At 34.0% G+C, this 24,801-nt stretch overlaps 3 protein-coding genes across 3 annotated transcripts in view; all 3 read left to right on the top strand.

Moving 5' to 3' along the window:
• LOC123557463 (AP-4 complex subunit epsilon-1-like) overlaps positions 1–24,801 on the top strand; it is a 204,765-nt gene that overhangs the window by 64,379 nt on the left and 115,585 nt on the right. The window lies entirely within an intron of this gene.
• On the top strand, positions 1,788–3,985 carry LOC123559087 (apolipoprotein D-like). Its single transcript, XM_045350905.2, has 5 exons — positions 1,788–1,900; positions 2,272–2,389; positions 2,800–2,955; positions 3,180–3,244; positions 3,518–3,985. Exons 1-5 carry the CDS (start codon positions 1,877–1,879, stop codon positions 3,731–3,733), a joined length of 579 nt encoding a protein of 192 aa, XP_045206840.1. The 5' UTR covers positions 1,788–1,876; the 3' UTR covers positions 3,734–3,985.
• On the top strand, positions 7,342–23,558 carry LOC123557464 (DNA-directed RNA polymerase I subunit RPA49-like). The gene is made up of 12 exons (XM_053543781.1): positions 7,342–7,463; positions 10,264–10,373; positions 10,822–10,898; positions 12,308–12,393; positions 13,565–13,617; positions 14,928–15,087; positions 16,499–16,585; positions 18,853–18,949; positions 19,450–19,589; positions 21,138–21,216; positions 22,155–22,277; positions 23,158–23,558. The coding sequence occupies exons 1-12, from the start codon at positions 7,412–7,414 to the stop codon at positions 23,300–23,302; spliced, it is 1,209 nt and encodes a 402-aa protein (XP_053399756.1). The 5' UTR covers positions 7,342–7,411; the 3' UTR covers positions 23,303–23,558.

The raw sequence follows: 24,801 nt of genomic DNA, 5'->3' as shown, positions 1-24,801 counted from the left end.
TTAACTGGGATCAATAGAGCTAAAATACCCGGTAAGAGTTGCAAACCTTGATTTACTAAAAATGCCGCATTTTACTTTGTTAAACCATTACATGCCCCATTTCTTAAGTATTTATCACTGAACATTCAAATGTAACATAATAATTGACAAAGTTGTTTCAACAACACTAAAGCTATTGCTCTTTAATTAGTCATTATCGCTATTTTTGGGTAGTGAGCAAGTGTTAGCTATGCAGTACATTGCGTAGTGCTTCACGTGCCGCCTCCAGGGTTCCGTACAAAACAAAGTTGGCTTTAAGTAAACTGTTTGAGAACTGAACATCAAATGAAAATCATGTTTAGCTGTAATACAAGTAAGTTACAAAATTAAAGACCAGTTTTCTATAAGTTAACTTTAATTTTGATTCCTCAAGGTCCTGCGTTGTCAAATTAAAAGTCACTGAACACTTTCGCTTGTGATTTTACTGTTCAGATTTGAACTTGCAATAGGTTATCAATGAAATAAAGTCGTTGTCAAGCTGTTGCTTTTGTATGCTAATGTGCAAACAATGTTATAAGATATAGTGTACATCATTGTAAAACTCCTTGAATATCCTGCCTTAATGGTCAGCTGAGCTGTCCTGGTACTTGCCTTTGCATTACGGTCAACAAACTTCTTGAATGATATGTTGTCCTCGTGTACACTTGATTTAAGCTACCGCTTGCTTTTGCCAGCCGCATTACATTATTCCATTTATGGGTCGCTCAATACAAGTTTTGCTGTATATCTAGTAGTGTAATTAAAGAGACTGGTGGTTGTACTTGTGTCAGTACGCATACGTTTTATTTCAGTTGTTATGCAACATGTGGTTCACGTGTAAAATAACGTTAAATGTTTTGAACAGCGCACAGATATGATATGACAATCTTTAGCAGCCGCAGGTTATATTGTACACTTGCAACAAAGCTTACACGTGTGAGAACGCATACACGTATGACGTCGCTATCGCCTCTCTATTATGAGTTTGCCCCGCCCGCTTAGCTCAATATGGAGAGTGCAGATCTATGAATCGCAGGGTCGCGGGGTCGCGAGTTCGATTCCCGGGTGGGCCGTATATTCTCCGTCACGATTTGATAAAAGACATTGTGTCTGAAATCATTCGTCCTCCACTTCTGATAATTCATGTGGGGAAGGTGGAAGTTACTTGCGAAGAACAGGTTTGTACTGGTAAATAATCCAAGAACACTGGTTAGGTTAACTGCCCGCCGTTACATAACTGAAATACTGCTGAAAAACGCCGTTAAACCCAAACCTAACAATTAAACAATTTATGAATTCATTTAAAGATATCCAATGGCTATCTTTCACTAAGATTTTATGTTTCGATATTTACTTCAAAAGCAAAAAATCCTCACCAAATATATTTAACATTACTATAATTATACATAAGTATATTGTCTATGCATTGCTACAATTATAATTAAATGTCATGCAATAATAATCGATTATTAAAAAGACTTCCAGATTTTTAGTGGCAGTCCACATTTAGACTGTGTTCAGCAGTGTATTATTTTTAGCCCATTCCATAGTAATGTTAATATACATAAAGTTAATTCTTTATTTACATAAACTATAAATGAAGTATTTGATCATGTTTCCAAATATGAAATTTGGGTCTAGTATACCTTTAACAAATCTGATCTACCTGCTGTGTATAATAGCTGTTACCGCTACCAATAAAATTAAGTATCCTTATCACGACCGCTAATTTACTAACCAGGATCACATGGAATTTAATGTGACCATAGCAGTCTTATGAAAGTCGCTGCTTGTTGTAATATATAAATAAAACGACAAACTCACTAAAGTTTAAACGGAACAATCTAACTGAACAAAAATGAAGACATTTGTTTTACTTCAGGTAAGTACAAACATTTCATACAACCACAAAAACTTATTATCCAGTTACAAATACTAACTTCATGGAAAAAAAATGTACGAGTTTAATAGGCCTACTAATGGCAGTAATAGATTTACGAAGATTCATTTGATACTTTTTCAAAATTTTGATACTGTAACAAAAACTTTAAACAGATGGCGAAGTTCTTTTTATTTATTTAATTAATAGTCGTAATCATTTTTTGCAGATTTTACCATTTTTTGCAATATTCTCGCGAATTCACAATTTTTGGTTCGCGTGAATATCTAAAATATAATCTACTCTGGCACTAATTATCAAAAAACGTGAGCTTAGCTGTTTTCGACCCGAACACGTTCAATATTCTATTTCAGGCCATGGCAGTTTGTGCAACACAAGGGTTCCTCATTACAGCGGCGGAGCCGTGTCAGAATCCCCCGGTCGCTGCTAACTTCTCACATGCGGGTTATAATGGGCTGTGGTACGAAATAGGTAAGTCTTTTATATGCTCATGACTAGTTAGTTACAAATTCGTCAAGATTTCCCGGCAGGCATTTCAGTTTCCGCCACGCTATATTATAATTCATGTTTGAAAACGATTAATATTATGTATATGAAACTAAGTACACCGATAATCTTTATATTCTCTTTCAAATTTTGATGGCGTGACTAACGCTTTTGCGACTTACTTTATTGAAAAAGTGTTTTATTGTAGATAAAAGAATCCTAAAACGCATGGAAACACTTAAATTTTCTTTCCTTGCTGTATATATATTTCTAACCAGAGAGAACATTTTACAACTTTCGAAAAAAAAATGACAAAAATAATATTATAGTGACATGCAGCTTTACAAGAAACTAGACTTCAATGAGTTTAGGCATTTTAATCTTTCAAACTTCAGGAAAAATGCAAACTCCGGGTGGTGCCGCCTTCGAAAAGGACTGTGTGTGTACAACAATTGATGTTAGGCCAGTTAAAGGAGCCACAAATGGAGATTCTACGGCCATAAATAGCTGCAGAAAATTAGCACCTTCGGGAGACTTTTTAAATGCTACAGGTCTGCATTTTCTGAGATTTCAACAGATATTAAATATATTCTTAAATTAATATTCATATTTATAAACCTTTATTCATAAGTACACGGTTTCACTAAATATAAAATAAACTCTTGGTGCACTAAAAGTTGTTTGTATTAAATTAATGTTATTTTGAGTAACTTGAGTAATAAACTTGAGTCAGTTTATCTTATTTCATGAAAAAGTTTCACATGTTTTTTTTCAGGGGATTTGGTCAATGAAGAAGTACCAGGACACTGGAAAGAAAGTTTCTTCCCATTTACTCCAAAGGTGAAGTATTTCTACTGACGGTGTAACAGAAATAAGATAATTGTTCAAGCCACTTCAATTAATTTATTTTTCCTGCCACAACATAAACTCGTTTAAAGCCACGTATCTTTTTTATATCTCTTATAAAGAATTGAATAATTTATGTATTTGTAATAAAGTTATCTAAAACGTTTATACTTTTTATTTCAAAAGTATAACATATATGCTGTTTTATATCCCAGTTACCCCTCGCCCTAATGATATAGTTGTTTATATCATCTGTTCATTTTTAAGGCTGACTATAGGATTATCTACCTTGATGACCATCTTGCTATTGAATATGACTGTACCAGCGTTCTGTGGATTACCAACTACTGTATACATCTTCTTGCTAGAACGCCGACCATAAGTGATGCTGATGAAAAGAAACTATTAGATTTCGCCAATGGTCTGTCCCTAAATAAACAAAATATCCCGTATAAGAAGACGCTCCAGGACGGTTGCTGGTGATGGAAAGAAGTAGTTTTTGTTGTGATAATTCGTATCGTTATGGGCTGTGACAGAATTTTACTGGTGTTTCCTAAAACATAAAGACGCTCCTCTGTCCTTCATCAATACACCGCGCAAATTAAATGTAACATACATGACAATATGATATTGCAATGTATATGCACTTTATATTTATTTTTTGTACAAATTGAAATATAGTTTTCTGGTGTACAATTTACTTGTTATTCATGTTACTTTAATTTCTGTTTTTATCTCGCTTGCATATCTGTGTGTAATGTTCACTCTTGAATTGTCTGTTATATGTTACTCATCTGAATAAAGTCGTGTTTTTCATCAATTTTAGTTTAATTTTCTCTCTTTCTGAAAGACGCCTAAAGGTATTCTAGCCGTTCTCTATGCTGAGTATGTGTTTACCTCTCATATAGGTATTATATGTTTTGAAACTTGCACTATACTCCAACTGGCAGCCATTACAGATAAACACAAGAGCATGTACTCTTACAAAGTCTGTTCAGATCAAGTAATCTGCAATAAACGTTACACGTTATATAAAGTTTTGTTCGACAAGGGATCGAACTCGCAGCCTTTTACACATATAACTCATTTAATTTAGATCACACAAGTATGTGGATTATATTTTATGAAACAACACAACCTAGTGATCGACCTACCTTTCTCCCAACATAAACCTCGCGAAAGTCGTTTAGATAATACAGGTATCAGACAGGACAGGTGGACAATATATGCACTTCCTGAACTACTATAAACTCTGCTAATAAACTTTAAATTGCCCGCTGAAAGGCAATTACAGTTATAGATAAATAGCATCATACACTGTAGGAACAAAGTGTTGTCTAAACTTAAATAAATACATCAAGTGTTGTGCATCTTGCTACATTGATTCAATAACTTATTGAATGAACTGTTTGAATAGACATTTAATTGCCTTGGTCCAATATATGCTACTGTGAATTAGTATCTAGATGCTTGTATTTCTCATTTTCAAATCGTGCTTAATTAGCATAATTAACATCATGGAAACACAAATATAGTATTTTATAGTGGATCTTTAAGTCTCCATATTACATTATATATGAATACATACATGTAAACACAAATTAAAACACCGATTACATTTTTAATCTACACTAAGTCATGCTATAACGAATATGTACAGCAGCTGTTTCAAAAACGATAAGTTCTCTTTTTCTTACATACTTGCGACTTCGTAACCTCAGTTCAAGCCAGAAAATAATCTAGAAAAGTCCAGAAAATGTAAAAACAATATACCAGCTACAAAATACTGAAAGCTATTCCCCAGATACGGAATGCTGTCTTATAAAGTATAGCATTAATTTGCCAGCTAGGTAGCCTAGACCTTATATAGAGATTTAGTTAACTACATGCTGAAATACACGCTGACCCTAGCTTACCCCCAGCATTCTCCAGAAAGTAACAGAGATTATCTGCAATGAAATACTCTAAGAGAGAGAAAATAAGACAATATTTAAAATCTTATAAAACAAAATTACAACAATAGTGCATTTGAAGCGCAGTTTTATAGACCCATGTAAATTTCTTCAAACTACATCATCAAGGTAAGTTAATAATTAAGAATTCATCTTTAAAATTTATTTAACTATTAAAAGGCAACATCTTACATCTGCCAAAGTAGTCTTGCTACCGACGAAATAATCATTTTTATTTCTTTACACTCATTTCGCTAATATAATACTATACTGGCGTTACCTATGTTTGAGAAGAAAATGGACATAATAATACAAAATTTGAACAGTCTCATCTAAACCACTGCTAAAGCGTTAAGTGATTGTATTGGATTGAAGTCATATCTGCGAGGCCTTATTTTGTAATTTGCACTTTACTGCAATAGTAACTGAAAGCAAAATTGGCAATTCATATAGTTCAAACTTTGTGAGCATATCTTTTACGAACACTGAAAACTTTATGTGAATGCTTTCTGTAAAAAGTAAATGTAAACCAAGTACTATTGTGTTTCAAAAGTGAATTTTCGTAATGTTTTCATTTTGTTTTGGAACCAAGTAAAATGATGTGAAATTGTACTCAGAATGACTGTTATCTCTGGATAACAGAGGTATCATCGGATAGGGTTTCTGAAAAATATGGTTACATATCCAGAACATCACTCTACAGATCAGGAATGGTTCTAGAGAATCGTTGTTTAATATACAGGTAAACAGAAAATGGATAGAGGACACTATATTTCTCTATATTTCTGACAATTCAGTTGTATATTTGAAGCAAACAAATCAGAAACATTGTTTTCACGATGGACATCGGACAATGTTTGATAAATTTCATTTTTAATTTTCAATTTTCTTTTTTCATTCGGAAAGGAAAGAAGAATATCTAAAAATGCTTTACCACGAAGAATATTATTACCTGAATATTCATGAAATGAATTGGTGGTATTTGTTTGTCAATTTTCGTGCTTTCCAATAAACCCCTGCATAATCAATATAATTCCCATATAATTCTAAATTTTAATTTGCTTGTGAAATATCATATGATTTAATACCGACTAATCTGTTTAGCATATATGTGATTTTAAAATGGACCTGATAAAGGTATAGGCATACAGACACTAAATAGGAAAATGGTGCAAAAAAATGATCGCATAGTGTAGGGGTGTAGATACGCTAGTCTGACGATACAATAGGCCTACATATCGTGATACAGATGCAGCGATACGGTACATATCGCTATAAATATTGAGCATCCATGTGACAAATAAAAATCAAAAAAAAAAAAACACAAGTTCTTACACTTGGAAAGTACTTGAAATTTAGTTTTAAAGTTAAAGAAACTGTTATAAGTGAAATTGTGTTTAGTTACTATCTTTAACACTGACTTTATGAAAGTTTTCATTCAATGTTTCTACTTTTCATTTTATCGTTTCTGTATCATGAAACATGCAGGTCTATGATACGATATGCGTATCGCCAGACTAAGGTATCGTGATACAATGAATTGCAATATATCGTCACACCCTTAGCATAGTGGCGGATTCAAAATATTGTACTTATATAGAGAGAGAGATTTTTTCTGTAGAGCTATTTCCTTATTTTCTTTACTGAAATCACATGGCACATAGAGCTATGCTTGAATTGTATATTATAACATTAATCAATATTAATACATGACAGAATTTGTCATGGATGCAACCTGGAACAATGATATTTCTATCTTCTTCCCAGATGCAGCAATCATACACCACCATTTCTTAGCTGATTTTACAGTTTGACAGAAGCTATTTTTCTTGCATCAAACATGACCATCTCATTTCTTTTTATTTTTATCATCACTGACAATATTCTTCAAGATAATGTAATTTATAGACATTTAAAATGGGTCCTGATGTGTGTTGTATGTTTGCATACTATATGTATAGAATAAAAGAACAGCTATTTAGTGTGTTGTAACCTATAAAAAAGAACAGTAACATTTCGTAGTTTGTCTGTTCCTCTGATCTGTCTATATCATATAGCAATATGTAGTTTTTAAATGACTAGCGGAAGATCTTCAACTGCAAATGATTGGTAATCTGAAACCTATTTTGAGGCTTATTTTCACGGATATAAGATAAAACAGCGCCGTCCGGCAGAAAAGAGTCCGTTTGTAACTCATATTTTCAAGAGAATGGCAGCAGTATTAGATACAGAAAGATTAAAATCTCGAAAAATACCATTATGTTAGTAATAAATTTGGTTGATATGTCTTTACTCATTCAAACGGCTGTGTAATCACGTTTGTATAAGTTTTCGCGAAAGGTTGAACACTACTAAATATCCAGGTCACAAAAAAAAAATAGCTAAATCTAGCCAGATAAAGCTAAAATTAGATATAATACCAATAACAATTAATGCAAAATATATCAAAATCTAATGCAAAATGGTCATTATTTATTGCATCAACATCAGACCACTGATCAGGGCTTGACACTAACATAGACAAGCTTACTGTCACTTACAGTAAGTGTACCCAGTTTCGCACAGTTCACAGTTTCGCACACCAAAGAATTTTCTATTTCTTGTAATGAAATACTTGCCAAGAGAAATTTAAACTGGTGAAATCAAGGGACCAGGTCTTTTTTTGAATGTTCCTCTAGTTTTCTAAATGACAAGCAGGCATTCTGATAAAAGACAAGGATATATAAAAGTGTAGTAAAAGTATCACCGAGACAGCATAAAATTAGACACCACTGAGGGTACCTCGTTCGTGCATGTTATAACGACATCATTATGATAATGACAGCTTTTATCGTACAGAGCTCTCCACAAGCCCCGGCGGCTGGCGATTTCGCCGGCTACTGAGGGCTGGCTACTTTTCTCAAACTGAACAAAAAAATGAACTTTAAAATAATAACCCGAAATTAATTGTCGAATGAAAACATAAACAGACCACTACCAGTATGGGCCTACCATTACTTTATACATGTGTATTCCAACAGTTAAACTACGTTATTTTTGTATGCTGACGTCATATGGTTGTTGGTTTCCCAAGTCAGTGAATTGCGCAGGATCTTAGCGCATCTATTTTTAATCAGTCTCACCATGTGACGAGCACTGACAAATAGTTAAGCAATATGAGCGGGCACCTGTGGGTTTTCCCGCTTTCTTTATTTATCCGATCCAATGCATCCGTACATTTCCGCAATCTTTGCAAAAGCAAATAGCAAACCTTTACTGTAAGTAACTAAGTAGAATTGATAAATTAATTTTAAGTCTTGTTAGTTTCCATTCAGCCTGTTCTGACCGCTTGTAGCATTATTTTAACTGGCACGTTGCACTGCGAAAAATCAAAGAGCTATAAAAAAAAAATTTATACTTCTTTGGAAAAATGTTTCGTACCCCGTTACTCGCATCGCATGCTGTGCGTAAACGGTTTGCATGTGGGCTTGGAAGTAAGGTTTTTCTGAAAGATTACTCACTTGCCCAAAAGACGGTCAATAATTGATAAAGAAATATTTTTGAAACAAAAAATACGGACCTGGAAGCAGTAGTTCTACACGTCAAAATGCTCATGATCGCCTTTCTAATGGCTCATTGTTACAGGGGGAAAAAATCAGAATTACTTTTTTGGCATTTTTTTTTCTCAGAATACTTTATCACTGTAATAAATTTAAGTGTATATGGCTCATGGCCTAGATATATATAATCCCCCTATGTGCCAAGGCTGTGAATAAAGACTGTGATGCTGAACCATTTTTGACAGATTTTTTGACGATATATAATTACCCTGGTTTAGAGTGAGGGTATGACTCTGATTTTTATGTGATGTCACAGATACATTTTTCAGAGGAATTATATTTTTATGTCTTTTTTGTATAAAAAAAATACAGGTAGACAAAGCAAAGAAAAAACACCCAAAAATACACCAGACTGCACCATTTTAAACCTTCAATTTCAAAATTTTCAGGGGGAGGACCCCCGGACCCCCCACTCACATTCCCCTGGCTACTTTTCTTTCATTACTGACTACTTCAAACTTAAGGGAGAGCCCTGATCGTAGAATTACATGCAATTTCGATTCAACCAATATCCATATTGTACAAAGAATTAGAGAATTTTTGGTCACGGTGTGCGAAACCGGGTACAAATATGTCCGAATAATGGGTCACTTTCTGGCTATATTGGAGAGCTACCAGTGGTGAGCAGTTATCACATGAAGAATAACCTAATGCATAAATAAAGAGCCATGTATCTATTCTTCTGCCTGAAAATGCAAAATAATAAATGGCTTCTACATATTTCAGTTTATTTCAAGAAGTGTGTAAAAAGTGTGAAACCAGGTACACTGACTCTAGTCCAACTAATTTGACGCGATCCTAAGAAATATTGAGATGAATTTTTTCATATGGGCAATATCCCCATTCATGTCAAACATTCCAGACACTAAAATAATTGAAGCAGTTTCCAACGAAATTTTCATCGCTACCAACGCTTTAAAATGCCGATATTTCACAAATTGGTCATAAATTCAAGTAAAACTTTTGTATCGAAAGGGAATTCAATTCGTCATTGATTTATGTTAAAATTACCAAAGAATATCCAACATTACGAATTTTCTGGTGATTTAAACCTTTGTATGTACTGTACACGATTAACGTTTACCTTGTTGACATGCTAATATGCACAAGTGATAAAACCAATAACTTTTAAAGGGTTAATACTATATTAGTTAAATCGAAATTGCTTGTTGACAGACATGTTAACTGATTTTAATTATCAACTTTTTGCAGCTGCCTTGACTGACTGTTAAATACACATTTGACTGAGCACTTTTGTTGTTTTTTGCCATTTTATCTTGTGTTATGCTGTTTAGTGTAAGGTTAGTGTCCAGTTACGCCAGGGCACCTGGAACTGTACAGCTATACAGTGGTTACGAGACCTGAACATTATAAAAGACATTATGATAGTTATAATAGGACATTTGTGTTAAGCAAACTATGGTGAAAACATATGATAATCCTTGAATTTCTTTTTTCAAAGGTAAATTTATGAATGGAAAGGTTAAAGAAGACAATGGGCACAAACTAAGTTGTAGAGTGCTTCATCGCTCAAGTAACACAGACCTCAAAACTAAAGATCAAATGATAATGGTAGGTTCCTTTATAACAAACTTCCAAGAGACTTCAGTATAAACAGTGGACCCTTTTTTGAATGTCTGTAGTTTACATTTTATTGAAGAAAGTTGACATTGCTAAAAAAAATCAGAAGAAAACTGAGAATCATGTTTGATGCGAGAAAGATAATAAACAGATAAAATGAGATCTGTGATTTTGGTAAGAATCAAATATTTTGTACAAAGATTGAAAATACTTGATGCCTATACTTATTATAACATAACTTTGTTCAAACATGATATGTATAAATGCCTGTATTTTTGTAACTTAAACAGTCCTGGTCCCAACATGTTATGCCTGTATTTGTTGTTACATCACCTAGTCCTAGCAGTCATGTCAGTATGTGGGTATAACCTAGTCCCAACACTTGTGTCTGTATATGTTATAATGTGACTCGGTCTTGGTATTAATTATGTATTTGCAGGTCTCTGAATCACCAGATATGGCTTATGTGGGGAAAAACTTTGGAAGAAATCGATGCCATTCAAATCATACAATGAAGTATGTATTAATTTCCAGATTAAATATTGAAGTAATTTCCATGTTTTGTTATGCTGTTAATATGATATTGTAAATGAAACTTAAAAGGTTTAATTCAATAACAAAGATAGGCTTATTTGGCTTCACAGAATTTGACATTTGTACAGTTATTAGCTCGTCTGATTTTAAAAAGAAATCAAGGTATTGTCATCACTTGATTGTCGGCCTTAGTTAAAATCTTTGTTTAGTCTGTCAAAAACCATAAGAGGTACAGCTTTGAAACTTTGCACACTTGTTTATCATCATTATAGGACTATGTAGGCCAAGAACCGTAACTCAGATTTGTATTTTACAAGGATTATGGCCTTTTTTATACTTAGAAAATTTCAGTTTCTTAGTTAAATTTTTGTTATGGTCTGCCTTTTCTCAAATACAGTAAGAGCTACAGCTTTGAAACATTGCATACTTGTGTATCATCATTAGGGGACTATGTAGGCCAAGAACCATAACTCTGATATGCATTTTGTCAGAATTATGACCCTTTTTGTACTTTAAAAATCTATATTTATATAACTCTGTTTTTACATATTGTCCAGCACTTGCAGACGAGCATTGGCACCCGCTAAAAGTGCTGTTGTTTTCCTCTAATTACAGCATCCCAGAAATTAAAGGTTGTAAGTGAAAATCAATACTTTTGAGAAAACTGGAAAAAAAACTATTCCTGTATGCTCAAGATCAGTAGTTGTGGTTTTCTTTCATCTATCATCAGTTATGTATTATTGTAACAATTTATAGACATCATAATAATACCTTGTCGGAATGTTTAACTCAATAAAGTCTTTAACAGGTTTGATACTTGGTCATCTGAGTCCAACAAGTAGGCTGCTAAGTCAAATCCTAGAAAAAAGCCTTGTGGACATAGTGTGTAGAAGTCGCATTTCATACAGAATTTCATAGTGTTTGTCATGATAAAATCTAGTTGGATCATCTAAGTTGAACTGCTACATGTAGGCCACTAGGTCAGGTCATAGAAAAGCATGTAAACACTGTATAGAGATCACATTTTTACCTTGTCGGCATGATACTGTGTCAGACTAGTAGTATTTTGTTTTGATTCACATTAGCACAAAATTTTGATGTAACAAATGGTTGTCTGGGAGTAAATTGATCACTTGGTCAAACTTTGTTTTAATCTTCTAAAGACCATATTTTCAAACCAGTTGGCTTGTTATAATAAAAAAGAATTATGATGCATGAAACTTGGTGATCTAGTTTAGAAAACTCAAGTGAGTTATACAAAGCCTTCTTGGCCCGCTTGTTTTAAAAAAGACAGGAAACTGATTAACTAGTCTTAGCCTTGATATTAACTACTCATAGCCATAATGATGTATGTAAGTAAGCATTATAATATGTATGTGTATATTCCCTAGATCATATGTTGGAGTGTATGATGAGAGCACAGGGAAGATGAGAATCTGTGATGCTGAGTTGTTTCATATGATGCCATATATTCCAGGTATGGATAAAACAAGCATGGCTTGATAAAACAGAGGTGCTTGTTCCTGTTATCCCCTGCCAAAAGCTTAGGGATACAATTATGTCTCCCACCACACAGTGCAGTCTGTGTGTCTCTCTGTCTGTCTGTCTGTCTCTCTGTCTGTCTGTCTGTCTGTCTGTCTGTCACAAAGCTTGTCCGCACTCTAAATCGAACATTTCTCATCTGATCTTCACCAAACTTCAACAAAATGTGTCTGCCAATAATTGCTCGGCCAAGTTCGATAACTAGCCAAATCAGCCTAGGCACTTTGGAGTTATGGCCCTTGGTTTACCAAAATCACTCAGATTTCTTGCGCAGTTTTACCCCTTAACCGGCGCCTATACTACTAGTAGTATAGGCATCCTTTTGGTGTCAAGAAAGCGCATGCACATTTGGATTAAGTAAACAGTATATAAAGACTGATTTACTATTTAGATGATAAGGCAGTTGTGGGAGACATGCGCTTTTCTCAAAAGCACCTCAAGTTTTACTCTTGTCTTCCTCTGTTTTATATGGTTCCTGATTGCATAATGGAAAATTGTTAAATGAGATGTACATATACTATTTTAGGAAGGATTTCAAATACTTGCTTGAAAAAAAAGTTGCTTAATACAGGATGATGGTCACATGTTTGATTGTAACTGTATATATTAATTTAATTATAGTGTTTGTATTCAGTTCTCTGTCCCTCTTGAGTCATATCTCAGGCTTGATTTTCAGTAAATTATTGTAAAATGGTAATTATAGCAGTTGAGAAATGCAACCCTTCAAGTTTTATTTAGGTTGAAGAACACAGTATTAATAACCCTGTGAGATTTATTTGTAAAATTCACAGGGCCGCTGTGACTGTTAATACAAGAACTTTTTACTAAATAAAGAACATTCACCATGTCTCCTCGATTTTGATATTTCCTAATTAATAGTCATGTCAAATGGGTGATCAGATGGACTTTTTGTATGTGTTAGTTCTGCTCATACAGTCCATCTGTTTACATTTTAGTTTTTGCTCTGTAACGTTAGATTGCTTTGACCTGTGGTTCTCAAACTTTATTGCACATTTATTTTTCTTACACAATGGTACTCTTGTTGCAAAATGTAACATCCCCCAGGGGATATTAGATGTTGCATTAATTTTTATGGTGTATTTCAGGTAGAGATGATGAAGATTTCACACTTCCTAAAGAACAGAACTATGTAGAAAAGGTATATACATCTTATATATTTATCATATTTGAGTACTGATCAAGTACTTATTATAAATGATGTAAACTTTAAAAATACTACAAAATGATAAGCCCGCCCGCTTAGCTCAGTAGGTAAGAGCGTTGGTCTACGGATCGCGGGGTTGTGAGTTCGATCCTAGGGCGGGGCGTATATTCTCCATGACTATTTGATAAACAACATTGTGTCTGACATCATTAGTCCTCCACCTCTGATTCATGTGGGGAAGTTGGCAGTTACTTGCGGAGAACAGGTTTGTACTGGTACAGAATCCAGGAAAACTGGTTAGGTTAACTGCCCGCCGTTACATAACTGAAATACTGTTGAAAAATGGGTTAAACCCAAAAAACAAACAAACAAACAAAATGATAAAAAATGTTATAAAAAGAATATAAAATTAATTAGTTTATTGGGAAAGAAACATTCAAGAGTTCAAGAATAGTTTTAGTGCAACCATACCAAGGCTGTAGATTATGATCTTTTAATAAACATTTGTTTATCATGAGAATAGCAAATAAAATTAAAGATTTGACAGGAAGTCCATGTCTCAATGCATTTCAAAATCATGATGGTCAAAACTGGTCAGAACTTTCCCAAACTTAAAGCAATAATTATTATCTTATTAAATCATTAAGTTATAGGACTAATAGGTCATGAAAACAGGCATTCTCATCCATCAGAGGTTCATCAAAACCTCAGTATGAACCTCTGATTTACTTCTTCCTTTTGGTGATCATACACACTCGTTATTACTACCGGGAGTGATTTCACCCACTCAGAGTTTGCCATTGTTCATCACACCAATTTAAACTTCAAACAACATCTCAGTAAAGTACTAACTTAAAATATATAAAGACTGTATTGCATGACTGCGATTACTAAAGATTTATAGGAATTTATCTCGAGAAATAACGATAATCTTTGTACTTGGCATCAACGATCAAGCATTTCACTGCCGATTTTGATTGGTTAGCGATGATCTGTCGCGAAACATCACAGATTTGCTGATACATTTTACCTGTAATGTAACCAAACTAAAAATTTCGGCAGAATGCGCCAGAGGTTAAACTAGGGAATCATGGTGGACCTCTGGTATGTAAGAATGGAAAACGAGGAGGAAACGCCATCAGAAACTGCATGTGGGCTCAGTTAATTGTTCATAGAATCTCAAAATATTACAACTTTACACTCTCATATTATTTTATCCTTAAAATAATTTTCTGAGAGACTGCCATCTCTTCACATCCTGTCAGTGGCTCTGAAACCTTATTATATCACATTTGTGTTTGTAGTTGGGAATGTTAACAGAAGCATTTGGAAGTAAATGGAAAAAATCGGCTTTGGAGAAATCACAGAGAAACAGAGTAGATGCAGCAACAATGAAGGACCATTTAGCTGCTGATATAGACCATGGAAAGGAACAGGTTAAAATTCATCAGCAGCAGAAACAAGGTTTGTTTCATTATTGTTGTCATCTAAATGATTTTATATGCCTGTGAAATGGAACATATGTAAACACCTGCTGTGGTAGGCTGTCACAAATTAAAGTAGTCTGCTCAGTTACTTGAGAAATTCTTAGACAATGTTCACCATACTTGGTCAGAATATTAATGGGCATCATATCTGAGACTAAGTTGAAAATCAGACAAATCATCTCTTAGGCTGTAGAGTAAGTGACGTTGAATTAATGAAAATTGAGGAAATTGTGAAAGTTGACAGTAGCTGTTCAGTTACTTGAGCAGTTCATATCTAGTGATCATCAAACTTGGTCAGAATGTTTCTTGACATAATATCCAGTCTAAGTATCTCTGGAGTGATCTCCCTTGAATTTGCTAAATTGACAGTGTCTCTGTTCAATAAATAGAGAATATTTTAAAATTAAGAATTCATTTGCTGTGATAGGTATATGTGACAGTCTTGACCTCTTCCTTACAAAATGAAAATTACATAATGCAGTCAGCTGTTCAGAACATTTCTTCATTCATAGATTTACAGGTTTTTGTTATATTATTTTTGCAAACTGTTCTGCATTCTTCATGTTCAGATGCCAAAGTCAGATGTTATGAAAGCTTATGATTATTTTCTCCTCTGTATAGTGCAAATAAAAATCAATACTTGTCAGTAATATTTTGTAGTCCTGTTTGGCGCCATAAAACCTATACTGTGTTGGTGTGCCTTGAATTTGCTAAATTGACAGTGTCTCTGTTGAAAACCCAAAACCCAAATATTTAAATAAAATAAATAAATTGTCAGAAATATGTGCATTTAGATCTCTCAAATGACTAAACAAATATTGAACATTCCTCTTGGTACTGGAAGTCAGATAAAATTAAGAGCAAAAAAGGAAGAAAATCAAAAATTTTGCAAGCTTACAATATATCAGTATAATGACCTACATGTATATATGTATAAATGTGTTTTTTGTAGCAAAACATGTATGAGGGCTTTATTGGAGTTATGTATGTCAGATATATTTTCATGAGATAAACTCTCAATATGTAAATTGGCAAAGGTTTACAAGGTAGAATTTAAGTGACATATGGCCAGCTTTTAAAATATATAAATTTATTTAAAACAATAATAATATTAGTAAAGAAGTATTTATTTTCACAAACATGGAAGTACTAGTAAGTGAATACAGTGAAACTTCCTTCGCTCAAACTCGGATAATTCGTACACCAACCTTCCCTCGAACTCATCATTAGGTCCCGGCAAAATATCTGTATAATGTATATTTTTTTGGCAGCATGAACTGCCAATAACTCAGACAAATTTTTTTTGTCCCAATGAGTTTGAACAAACAAAGTTTGACTGTATAGAGAAAATAGATCACTTAAAAACATCATTTTCTTGTATATTACAGAGAAGCCCTCAGACACTGGTCTTGATGTACTCCCACCATGCAATAAAACTGCAGAAAATGTTGAAGATGTCTACAATCTGTCAGACAGTAAGTTTATACTGTAAAATTGGTGATTTTGGTTGCAAATTTTAAAAAGTAAAAACTGAATTCAAGGTACATGTATACTACAGTTCAACCTGTATTAGCAATCACCTGTTTATAGTGTGACCCTGCTTAGAATGATCACATTCTGGTCTTATTGTTGTAATTTCTTTTATACTGGGCGTCATTGAAAAGTTACCACTTAATATATGCAACTTTACTTATTTTTACAATATCGACGTCACTTTTTCATGGCCTGTGCGCAGTCTATTACTCATAGACCCTGTCAGATCATGTCTCCTAACCCATTTCATGACTGTCAGGGGATAACAGCTCATAAGACGTGCAATCTCACGACATGAAAGTTCAGCGTCAACCATGCCAATAGCCTGATGGTGTGGATCGTGCCTTAATTATGGCATTCTTAGCAAGGATTTTCTGGGTTTTTTTAATGTATTCCTTTTAGTCTGTCGACTAACTTTCAAGTGCGATGAATTATTCGAGATGGAATTTTCTTACATGTGGACATTGCTGGGAAAAGTCATTTTACTCGTGCAGCCCGTGCCTCATATGGAGTTAATCGAATTTGAAAAATCTTTACACCAGTGACGTCTCAGTTGCATCAAAAATGTAGTCATGTTATGCTTTTAACGCAGTCCAATGCGATTTTTAAAATATAAGGGCCATTAGCGTGGTAACTTTTCAGTGACGCTGAGTATATAATGACCCTTTAATTCACATGTCCCAAGGTAATGCGGTCAGCGGACAGTGGAAGTAGACAAAGGTCACTTACTGTCTTATATGGTAAAATAACAAGGTGATATTTTGCTCAGCTGTATTGCGGTAATCAAAGTCCCAGGCAGATTATTTGTCTATACATTGAAAAAGGTGTGAGATAACCATTATTCAGTTTGTTTGTTTGGGTTGTTACCAATTTGCTGAATTTTCACAAAACTGCCAAAAATTGAAACATTTTTTGCATCAATGACTTTAGATTCAAATCATTGTGAAAACATTTCCAAAGCACATTGATCAATTTAACGTTACATGATAATATAAAAGGATGTCAAAAGCTGAAAGTTTATAACTATTATCATTTATGGGACAGTTTTGAAGAAAGGACAGTGGAAGACATCATATATTTTGGAAACAAATTGCCTCTGTCAGTTGTGTGTGAATTTGTGTTTTGTATTGGAATTAAGAAATAAGTTCCCAATCGTGGTTTATTGTAGAATAACCCGTGTTTTGAGTTCTAATGCGTAAGAATATATCACGAAGGCCATAGGTCTGAGTGATATATTGTTTCACACAAGAATGAAAAACTCAGGTTATTCTACGATAAATCACACTTGGGAACTTGTTATTTCAATTCTAACACAACATACTAGTATTAACAGTGTTAGAAAAAATGGTTACTACTTTTTACAACCATGCTACGCACCTGGATTGGATGATGTCACTGCACGCGCATGGGTTATCGCAAAATAACTGTTGACTGTTTGCTGGTCATGTTAGAATATAAGATAACAATGCATCAGTTTCTAATAAAACTTCGATGCATAACATGATACAAGAACATGTGCATTTTAATAATCAATATACCTTATATATATATAATAAGCATAATGTAGTTTTAGAACAATGTTTTGCTAACCTATCTATAGTGAACACTTTCAGTCAGTCCCTTCTGTGTGCTATAAACAGGTTAGACTGTACTTATGATTATTATCTCCAAATGTATAACCAGCTTTGAAGCTTGAATTCTATATCCTGATCCTGGGGACGGGGGTGGGTACTCTGTGGCCAAGTTGTTAAGGATACTGACTTCCAACCTATTGGCCCTATAGCGCTGTGAGTTCAAAACCCTACAAGGGATAGATAGTTCATTTGTGTGTGCAAGTCTTCCAGTAAAGTTACAGAAGGTTGATGTTTCTACCCAGGTGCACAGCCTTGCCTTGAATAATTCTCAGTTTTTGTCCGTTAGTGGCTATGTTTTTGGCTTGGTGACATTCAGAACGAAAGTGCTTTTGGATCAGTGGAAAAGAATTGAACACACTGCTATCAAACGGTTTTGAAAATGTGAATATATAGTTTCTTAAAGAACTTCATTTAGATGAATATATGACAGACAGCACTGTCAGTATTTAAAAGCTTTAGGTATGAGGTTGCATTATAGAGATGAACAGTTTCCAGGAAAAACCTGTAACACAAAATAGTTTTTCATTAAGTGTAACAAAAGTACTCTTTCTCAATTATGATGTCTTTAATTTCAGTACTATCAGATATAGACATGGGTTCTCTACAGTCTGCTGCTGCTGTGTTCTTTGACAGTACATCAGAACAGTTAAACGAATGGCGAGAAAATCAAACGTGAGTACATTTTGTTGTTACAGAAATCACTACTCATAACTAGTCTGAAGCAATTTATCACATCTGGGACTAAACATGTCTTTGTGGTTCTCCATGACCATGTAGGTAGCTGTCCAAATCACATGCCAGTCACAGTAGTAAGTTTAAGGTAATTCTGCTTTGTTTGTTACACAGGAAGTGATCGTTTTACATCATTTATCCACATAACATAGAATAAAACCTGGATCTGGCATATGAAATGTGAAATATGCAGTGCAGAAATGACATATCTTGTGTTACCTTTCTACAGATTAAATATAACAAAAATATTTGCTCTTTGAATAATTCTTAAGTAATGCTGTAATTATATCGGCTTAAAAGATTGACATTCTGTTTAATCAAATCAGAATTATTAAATTTACTAACCTGTACCTCTCATTTGACCATATGATAGGTCAAGTGGCTGTAAAATAAGCTGTATTTAAAGTTAACTATCATACTTTTGTTTCAAAAATTATCAGATATCCAGGATACATCCTCAGCCATGTTTCTGGAATGCCTCTAGATCCTGAACTTCGCTGGAAGAGATCAAAGTGTCTTATATATCTTCATTACATGATACATATGTATAAACTAACACCAAAACAACTCAAAGAAAAGGGTAAGTTCATTTTAGTTTGATTGTATTGTTTCATATTTGTTTAGCAGCATTTCAGTCATTTGAGGGCTGCATTGTTCTGCCATCAGTTTAGCTTATCGGTGTTGATTAACCTTTAGCCTGCTGGCAGCAAGTGATTCTGCCTTTATAGCCAGTGCAGACCAAGATGGATGTGAGGCTGAACATGACCTGCACTGTTCGCTATTCAGTCAGTAAATTTTCATTGAACACCCCTTTGAGTAATAAATGGTATTTCCCTAATTGAATAATAGACCAGTCCATTGTAGAAATTTAGCAGGCTAAGGGTTAAAGTAGTGGACCTGTAATGACAATCGGTAGTTTACATTTAATTACGTAATCTCCAAAAGTGATTTCGGCATTATCCCATTATTACTAAAATTATTTCTAGTATAAGCTGTATTTTTGGCTGAAATATCAGGTAAGAAAATGAAATTGCGTGGAACTTTCTAAATGTAGTACCTTAAACACCAGTACTAATGTGCTCTTTGCAAGTAGTCTTGACAACTTCCTCACCTAATTCAGAGATGGATGAAGAAGATACTGTTTTCTGTCAATTCACAAGAGGGAGCAGTGTTATCCCAAGGTCGTTTCAGCAGGGCGCTGTGCCCGGCTTAAATATCTTGGTGCCAGACTATAAAATTTCAGTATAAAAACTGTCATGTACCACAATTTTATCACCTTTAAAAATAACCAACCAATAATTAACTGTTTTGATCATGCAGGGAGGCAAAATGTTTAGTCACGAAACATCGTCACAGACAGTGATACAAATAATCGACAGTTAAATTGTACTTTCGTTTTTGTGCACAACAGTTTTTTTGCAAACCACATTTAATTTTCAGTAGAAATACATCGGATTCAAATACTTGTATGTACAAATAAATTTTCATATTGCATGAAATCAATTTTGGCATTAATAAAAACAAAATCAATCAGTAGAAATTGACGAATCTCAGTTCAATTGAAACTAAGTAAAATGGATGCTGGTAGAACATGTTGAACTATTTATATTGTCTTTTCCATATCCATCAAGTAGTAGCACTTTCAAAACTTGCAAAATTACAACAGAGACAATGCAGAACTGATCTGACAGCCAAGGAAATATTTGCTTGGTTGTTTGGTCAGTTCTGCATGGTCTCATTGTAACCGTCTTGTGCTTTTCCTAATTAACTAACTAGCCAAGCAAGTTTAATGCAATGTTTAATCACTCAGAAAGTTAAATCTATATACCTTCACTTGTCTGTATTTTTAGAAATTACAAAAGACCAGAAACTTTAAAAGTAATCAGGCAAGTATAAGCATAAATAGGCTTATCAGTTGATGTAAGTTATGTTGCATTGCAAAAGCTGTTTGCCATTCAAGGTTTATTATGTGGGCTTGAGGATACTGTCATCACAACTAATTCTTCTCATTGCATACTGATACTATTCCTAGGAAATTGACTTAGCATTTTTCAGATATGATTCAAGCTGAATTGGACTCATTTGAGCTATGAACTTAAACATGATAAATCTTTGTTCCTGTTTACAGATCCATTCGTAAAGGACTGCCCTGGACTTATAAAAAAGAAACTTAGGGAGAATTTCACCAAGGAAGCAGTTAAAACCAGGTGAGTTGTTCTAAAGACTTTTTCTATTGAAAAGTATGTAGATGAATGGGAAGCAAACTCACCTTTTGTGATCCTGGACTACCAAAGTCAGCTCAAACCAAAGCCAGCATTCCAGACTAAGTCTTCAGCCACAAAATGTTTTAGTGCTGTCAGTTTGTATGTATGTCACAAAGTTTGTCGGGGCAACTGTTGTGACACCAAAAGGCAGATTTATAACAAACACAAAAATGATCATTGTCAAACCTTGTTTTGCATATTGTTGGCATGTTCCTGTTTGGTGATTTTCAGTGGAATTAACCCTGGGTTCATCAAATTTTGTGATATTTGCCACTTTTCTTATATTATAGGATGGATTTCCTCCAAACCTTACATGATTAATTAGTATCAAGCCTAACTGTGCATATTTTCGGCCTGCTCCAATTCAGTAATCTTTAATGAAGTTATGTCTCTTGGTTTGTTATATTTTTACCTTGTTTAAATTGCTCCAGTACCACCTGAAGGAATTTCGACAAACTTCACAGGAGTGATCAATGTCAAGCCTAGTTGTGTACATCATTGGAATGTTATGGTCAAATGATTTTCACTAGATGTGCAGAGGCAGTTAATTTGTGGAATTTAACAATATCTGTGTGTAAAGTGATGAGAGACATACGAGCCGTGCTATGAGAAAACCAACATAGTGGGTTTGTGACCAGCATGGATCCAGACCAGCCTGCGCATCCGCACAGTCTGATCAGGATCCATGCTGTTCGCTTTCAAAGCCTATAGCAATTAAAGAAACCGTTAGCGAACAGCATAGATCCTGACAAGACTGCGCAGATGCGCAGGCTGGTCTGGATCCATGCTGGTCGCAAACCCACTTTGTTGGTTTTCTCGTGGCGCGGCTCGTATATATTTTATGGATAACAATCTCTAAGTTATAACTGTATTTTCTTTAGATATATGCCAAGTCGTTTGAAGGACAGATTGGCAGCATACATACTGACACTATGTCTACTTATAGACGAATTTAATTTAGAACTCGGTGATATCATGAAAGATATGAAACTGGAAAGAAACAGGTAAGTTAGTTTATGCCAGAGTTTATACTTTACTGCAACATGATTTAAGGAATGAATTCAATAAGTTCCTTAACAAATTTTAACCTAAAAAACTCGGTAGATTACTAGGAAAAAACAAAAATTATGATTTACAAAGTATTGAATGTTAATGTGTCTTGTATGTGAAAAAAGAAACAAGCGCCTCTTCAGACTCGAAGGAAATTGTTACCTTATGTTACATTCTCAACAATTTATTGCCTTTTTATTTCCTGATTGTTGAAAGTGTCTAGTTGACACAGCTAATAAGATCAGTGAAAGATCCTTTTGGAAGCAACCAAGCAACATATTGATAGACTTCTTGTGATTGAGTCTGTTCAATTGAGGTAATGAAAAGAGCAACAACTCTCACACTTACAAGCACCAGCTTAAGAGCAATTCTATTCCAGTAGAAACGAATGTTCTCCGTTATACCAAAGGACCAAAAAGTATAACAACACTAAGTCCGAGTACGGGGCAATGTTTTACAGCTGCCGCATGTACTTTAAATCTAAAACATCTTTGGGGTTGCGTTGAAAACATGTTTCTGCTATTTAGGGATTTATTTTTCAAGTGTTGGAAAGTATGATGTTAACATAAACAAGCTGAAAATAATCTGATACATGCATTTCACATATCACATCCCAAGCTGTTTTATTAAGATCAAATCTTTGGTATATTGTACTATTTTCATTTATCCTTTCATTCTGACATGAACATTTTCTGTAAGTTCATGTTAGAGACAGATATGAAAATTTTATACCAGTAAGGTGTGTTTTAAAAAATAGGAATTTTACAGCTGATAATAGTGTTAACTTTTTTGGGTATAAATTTTCATCAGAATTATACCATTATCTGTTTACAGACTGTTCGTGATGATGAAGTCACTGGGATGTAAAATTAACAAGAAAGTGAGGAATGAGGAGGACATTTATATAGCAAGGTTAAAACTGCCTCTAGATTTCCCACAGAAACTATTGTTTAAACAAAGTAGCTCAAAGAAAAGATGATCTGCATTACGGTATATAGTCATAACCTGACAATGTGGCAGTGTGAATAGTTGAATGGTGGCAGATTGTGTACATACATTAAAATCAAATTGTTAATGGTATGAGGGAACTGATCTACAAGTGAATAATCATATCATGAAAATAAGAAAGAAGTAACAGATAGCTTGCCATAGTAAGATTTCTTCTGAAGCTGAAATGATGGGTTTTTGTTACAGAAAAGTTTAACATGAAATAAAATTGTGTTAAGGAAAAAATATTTCCATGTGGTTGTCTTACTTCTGCACCTCAGATTTTTTCACCATCCATTGCCCCACCACTTCCTTTGTTTCATTTTAGCAAATTAATAGCTCATGCTCAGTACAACTATAGCAAACACCTTTGTGGCATATATTTTCTGCTATGTGATAGGCAGCAGACATTGGAAAGAAGATATTTTTTTGGATAGTAGTTTTCATGCCTTGCCGTTCTTACCTCATTAATATTGTTCATTTTGATGATGAGATTTCTGTCTGCTGTCATGCAATCTGAACTTGCAGACCAGACGATGCATTGAGTATAGATGTTTCAATGATTGGCATTTAGTTATCTAAGATTGCTCGTTTGAAATTGATTGAATAGTTACAGATGTGTTTAATTTAAAATGTAATGATCAGACACAGTTACTGCTGCAGATAAAACTGAATAATTCATTTTACAGTGCATGTATCAGCAAGTTGTAGCACATTTGATTATGGCCCAGCATAGTAAAATGATGAAAAAAAATAGCAAATTCAAATCCGTATTCTATTTAAGAGTAAGATTTAATTTATTTTCCACTATCGCCTTGATGCACCTTGGTTAAAAGTGTTGTTTGATGAAACATGATACTATTTTAGCCCTATAACCATATTTACTTTAGATTGTGACATTGTGTAGGATAACATTTAGTCTATATTTAATTTGTTTGTACATGGCATTTTAATCCATAGCTTTACGAGGACATTTTTAATGTACAATCAATCTTTGAAATTACAAAAAAAGGTACTGAACTGTTTAAATAGATGTCACTATCGGTAATATCTATTTACCTTTTATCGTTATCTGTTTGACACAAGTCTTTTATTGATGTCATATATCATAACCGTACAATGGAATGTCATACTTCTATTTCATGTGTGTAATTTGGAGCAAAATTTTTCAAACGACCGTCTTTCATGGACAGTCAAATTCCGATTATTTAATTGTTTTGCTATTATCGTGAAAAAACCTGTTGACTGTATGGCTTTTCAGAACAAAAATACAGGCATTTCCCTATACATGCAAAACTTATGCAGTTCTCGCCCTAATACATAATACTAGATCAATATTTTAGGTTCTTCTTGTGACCTTCATCAGACATGATGAATTGTATGGTTGTATAGTTTTCCAAAGTCTAGAAATCGGTGTGTTAACTTTTTCATTAATGACATTTAAACATGATCTGTAAAAGTTAGCCACTGTTTCATCATTCTATTAAATGG

Source organism: Mercenaria mercenaria, chromosome 5 (genome assembly GCF_021730395.1).
Source record: "Mercenaria mercenaria strain notata chromosome 5, MADL_Memer_1, whole genome shotgun sequence".
NCBI classification, from domain to species: Eukaryota; Metazoa; Mollusca; class Bivalvia; order Venerida; family Veneridae; genus Mercenaria; species Mercenaria mercenaria.
The sequence above is the reverse complement of the archived record's forward strand: the minus strand, read 5'-3'. Positions and strand labels throughout refer to the sequence as shown.

Excerpts from the sequence above, each read along its gene's own strand:
- LOC123559087 (XM_045350905.2), top strand. The coding sequence starts at position 1,877 with ATGAAGACATTTGTTTTACTTCAG. Across the intron at positions 2,390-2,799 it reads TGGGCTGTGGTACGAAATAG|GAAAAATGCAAACTCCGGGT; the intron begins GTAAGTCTTTTA and ends TTCAAACTTCAG. Across the intron at positions 3,245-3,517 it reads TCTTCCCATTTACTCCAAAG|GCTGACTATAGGATTATCTA; the intron begins GTGAAGTATTTC and ends TTCATTTTTAAG.
- LOC123557464 (XM_053543781.1), top strand. The coding sequence starts at position 7,412 with ATGGCAGCAGTATTAGATACAGAAAGATTAAAATCTCGAAAAATACCA. Across the intron at positions 7,464-10,263 it reads ATCTCGAAAAATACCATTAT|GTAAATTTATGAATGGAAAG; the intron begins GTTAGTAATAAA and ends CTTTTTTCAAAG. Across the intron at positions 10,899-12,307 it reads CATTCAAATCATACAATGAA|ATCATATGTTGGAGTGTATG; the intron begins GTATGTATTAAT and ends TATATTCCCTAG.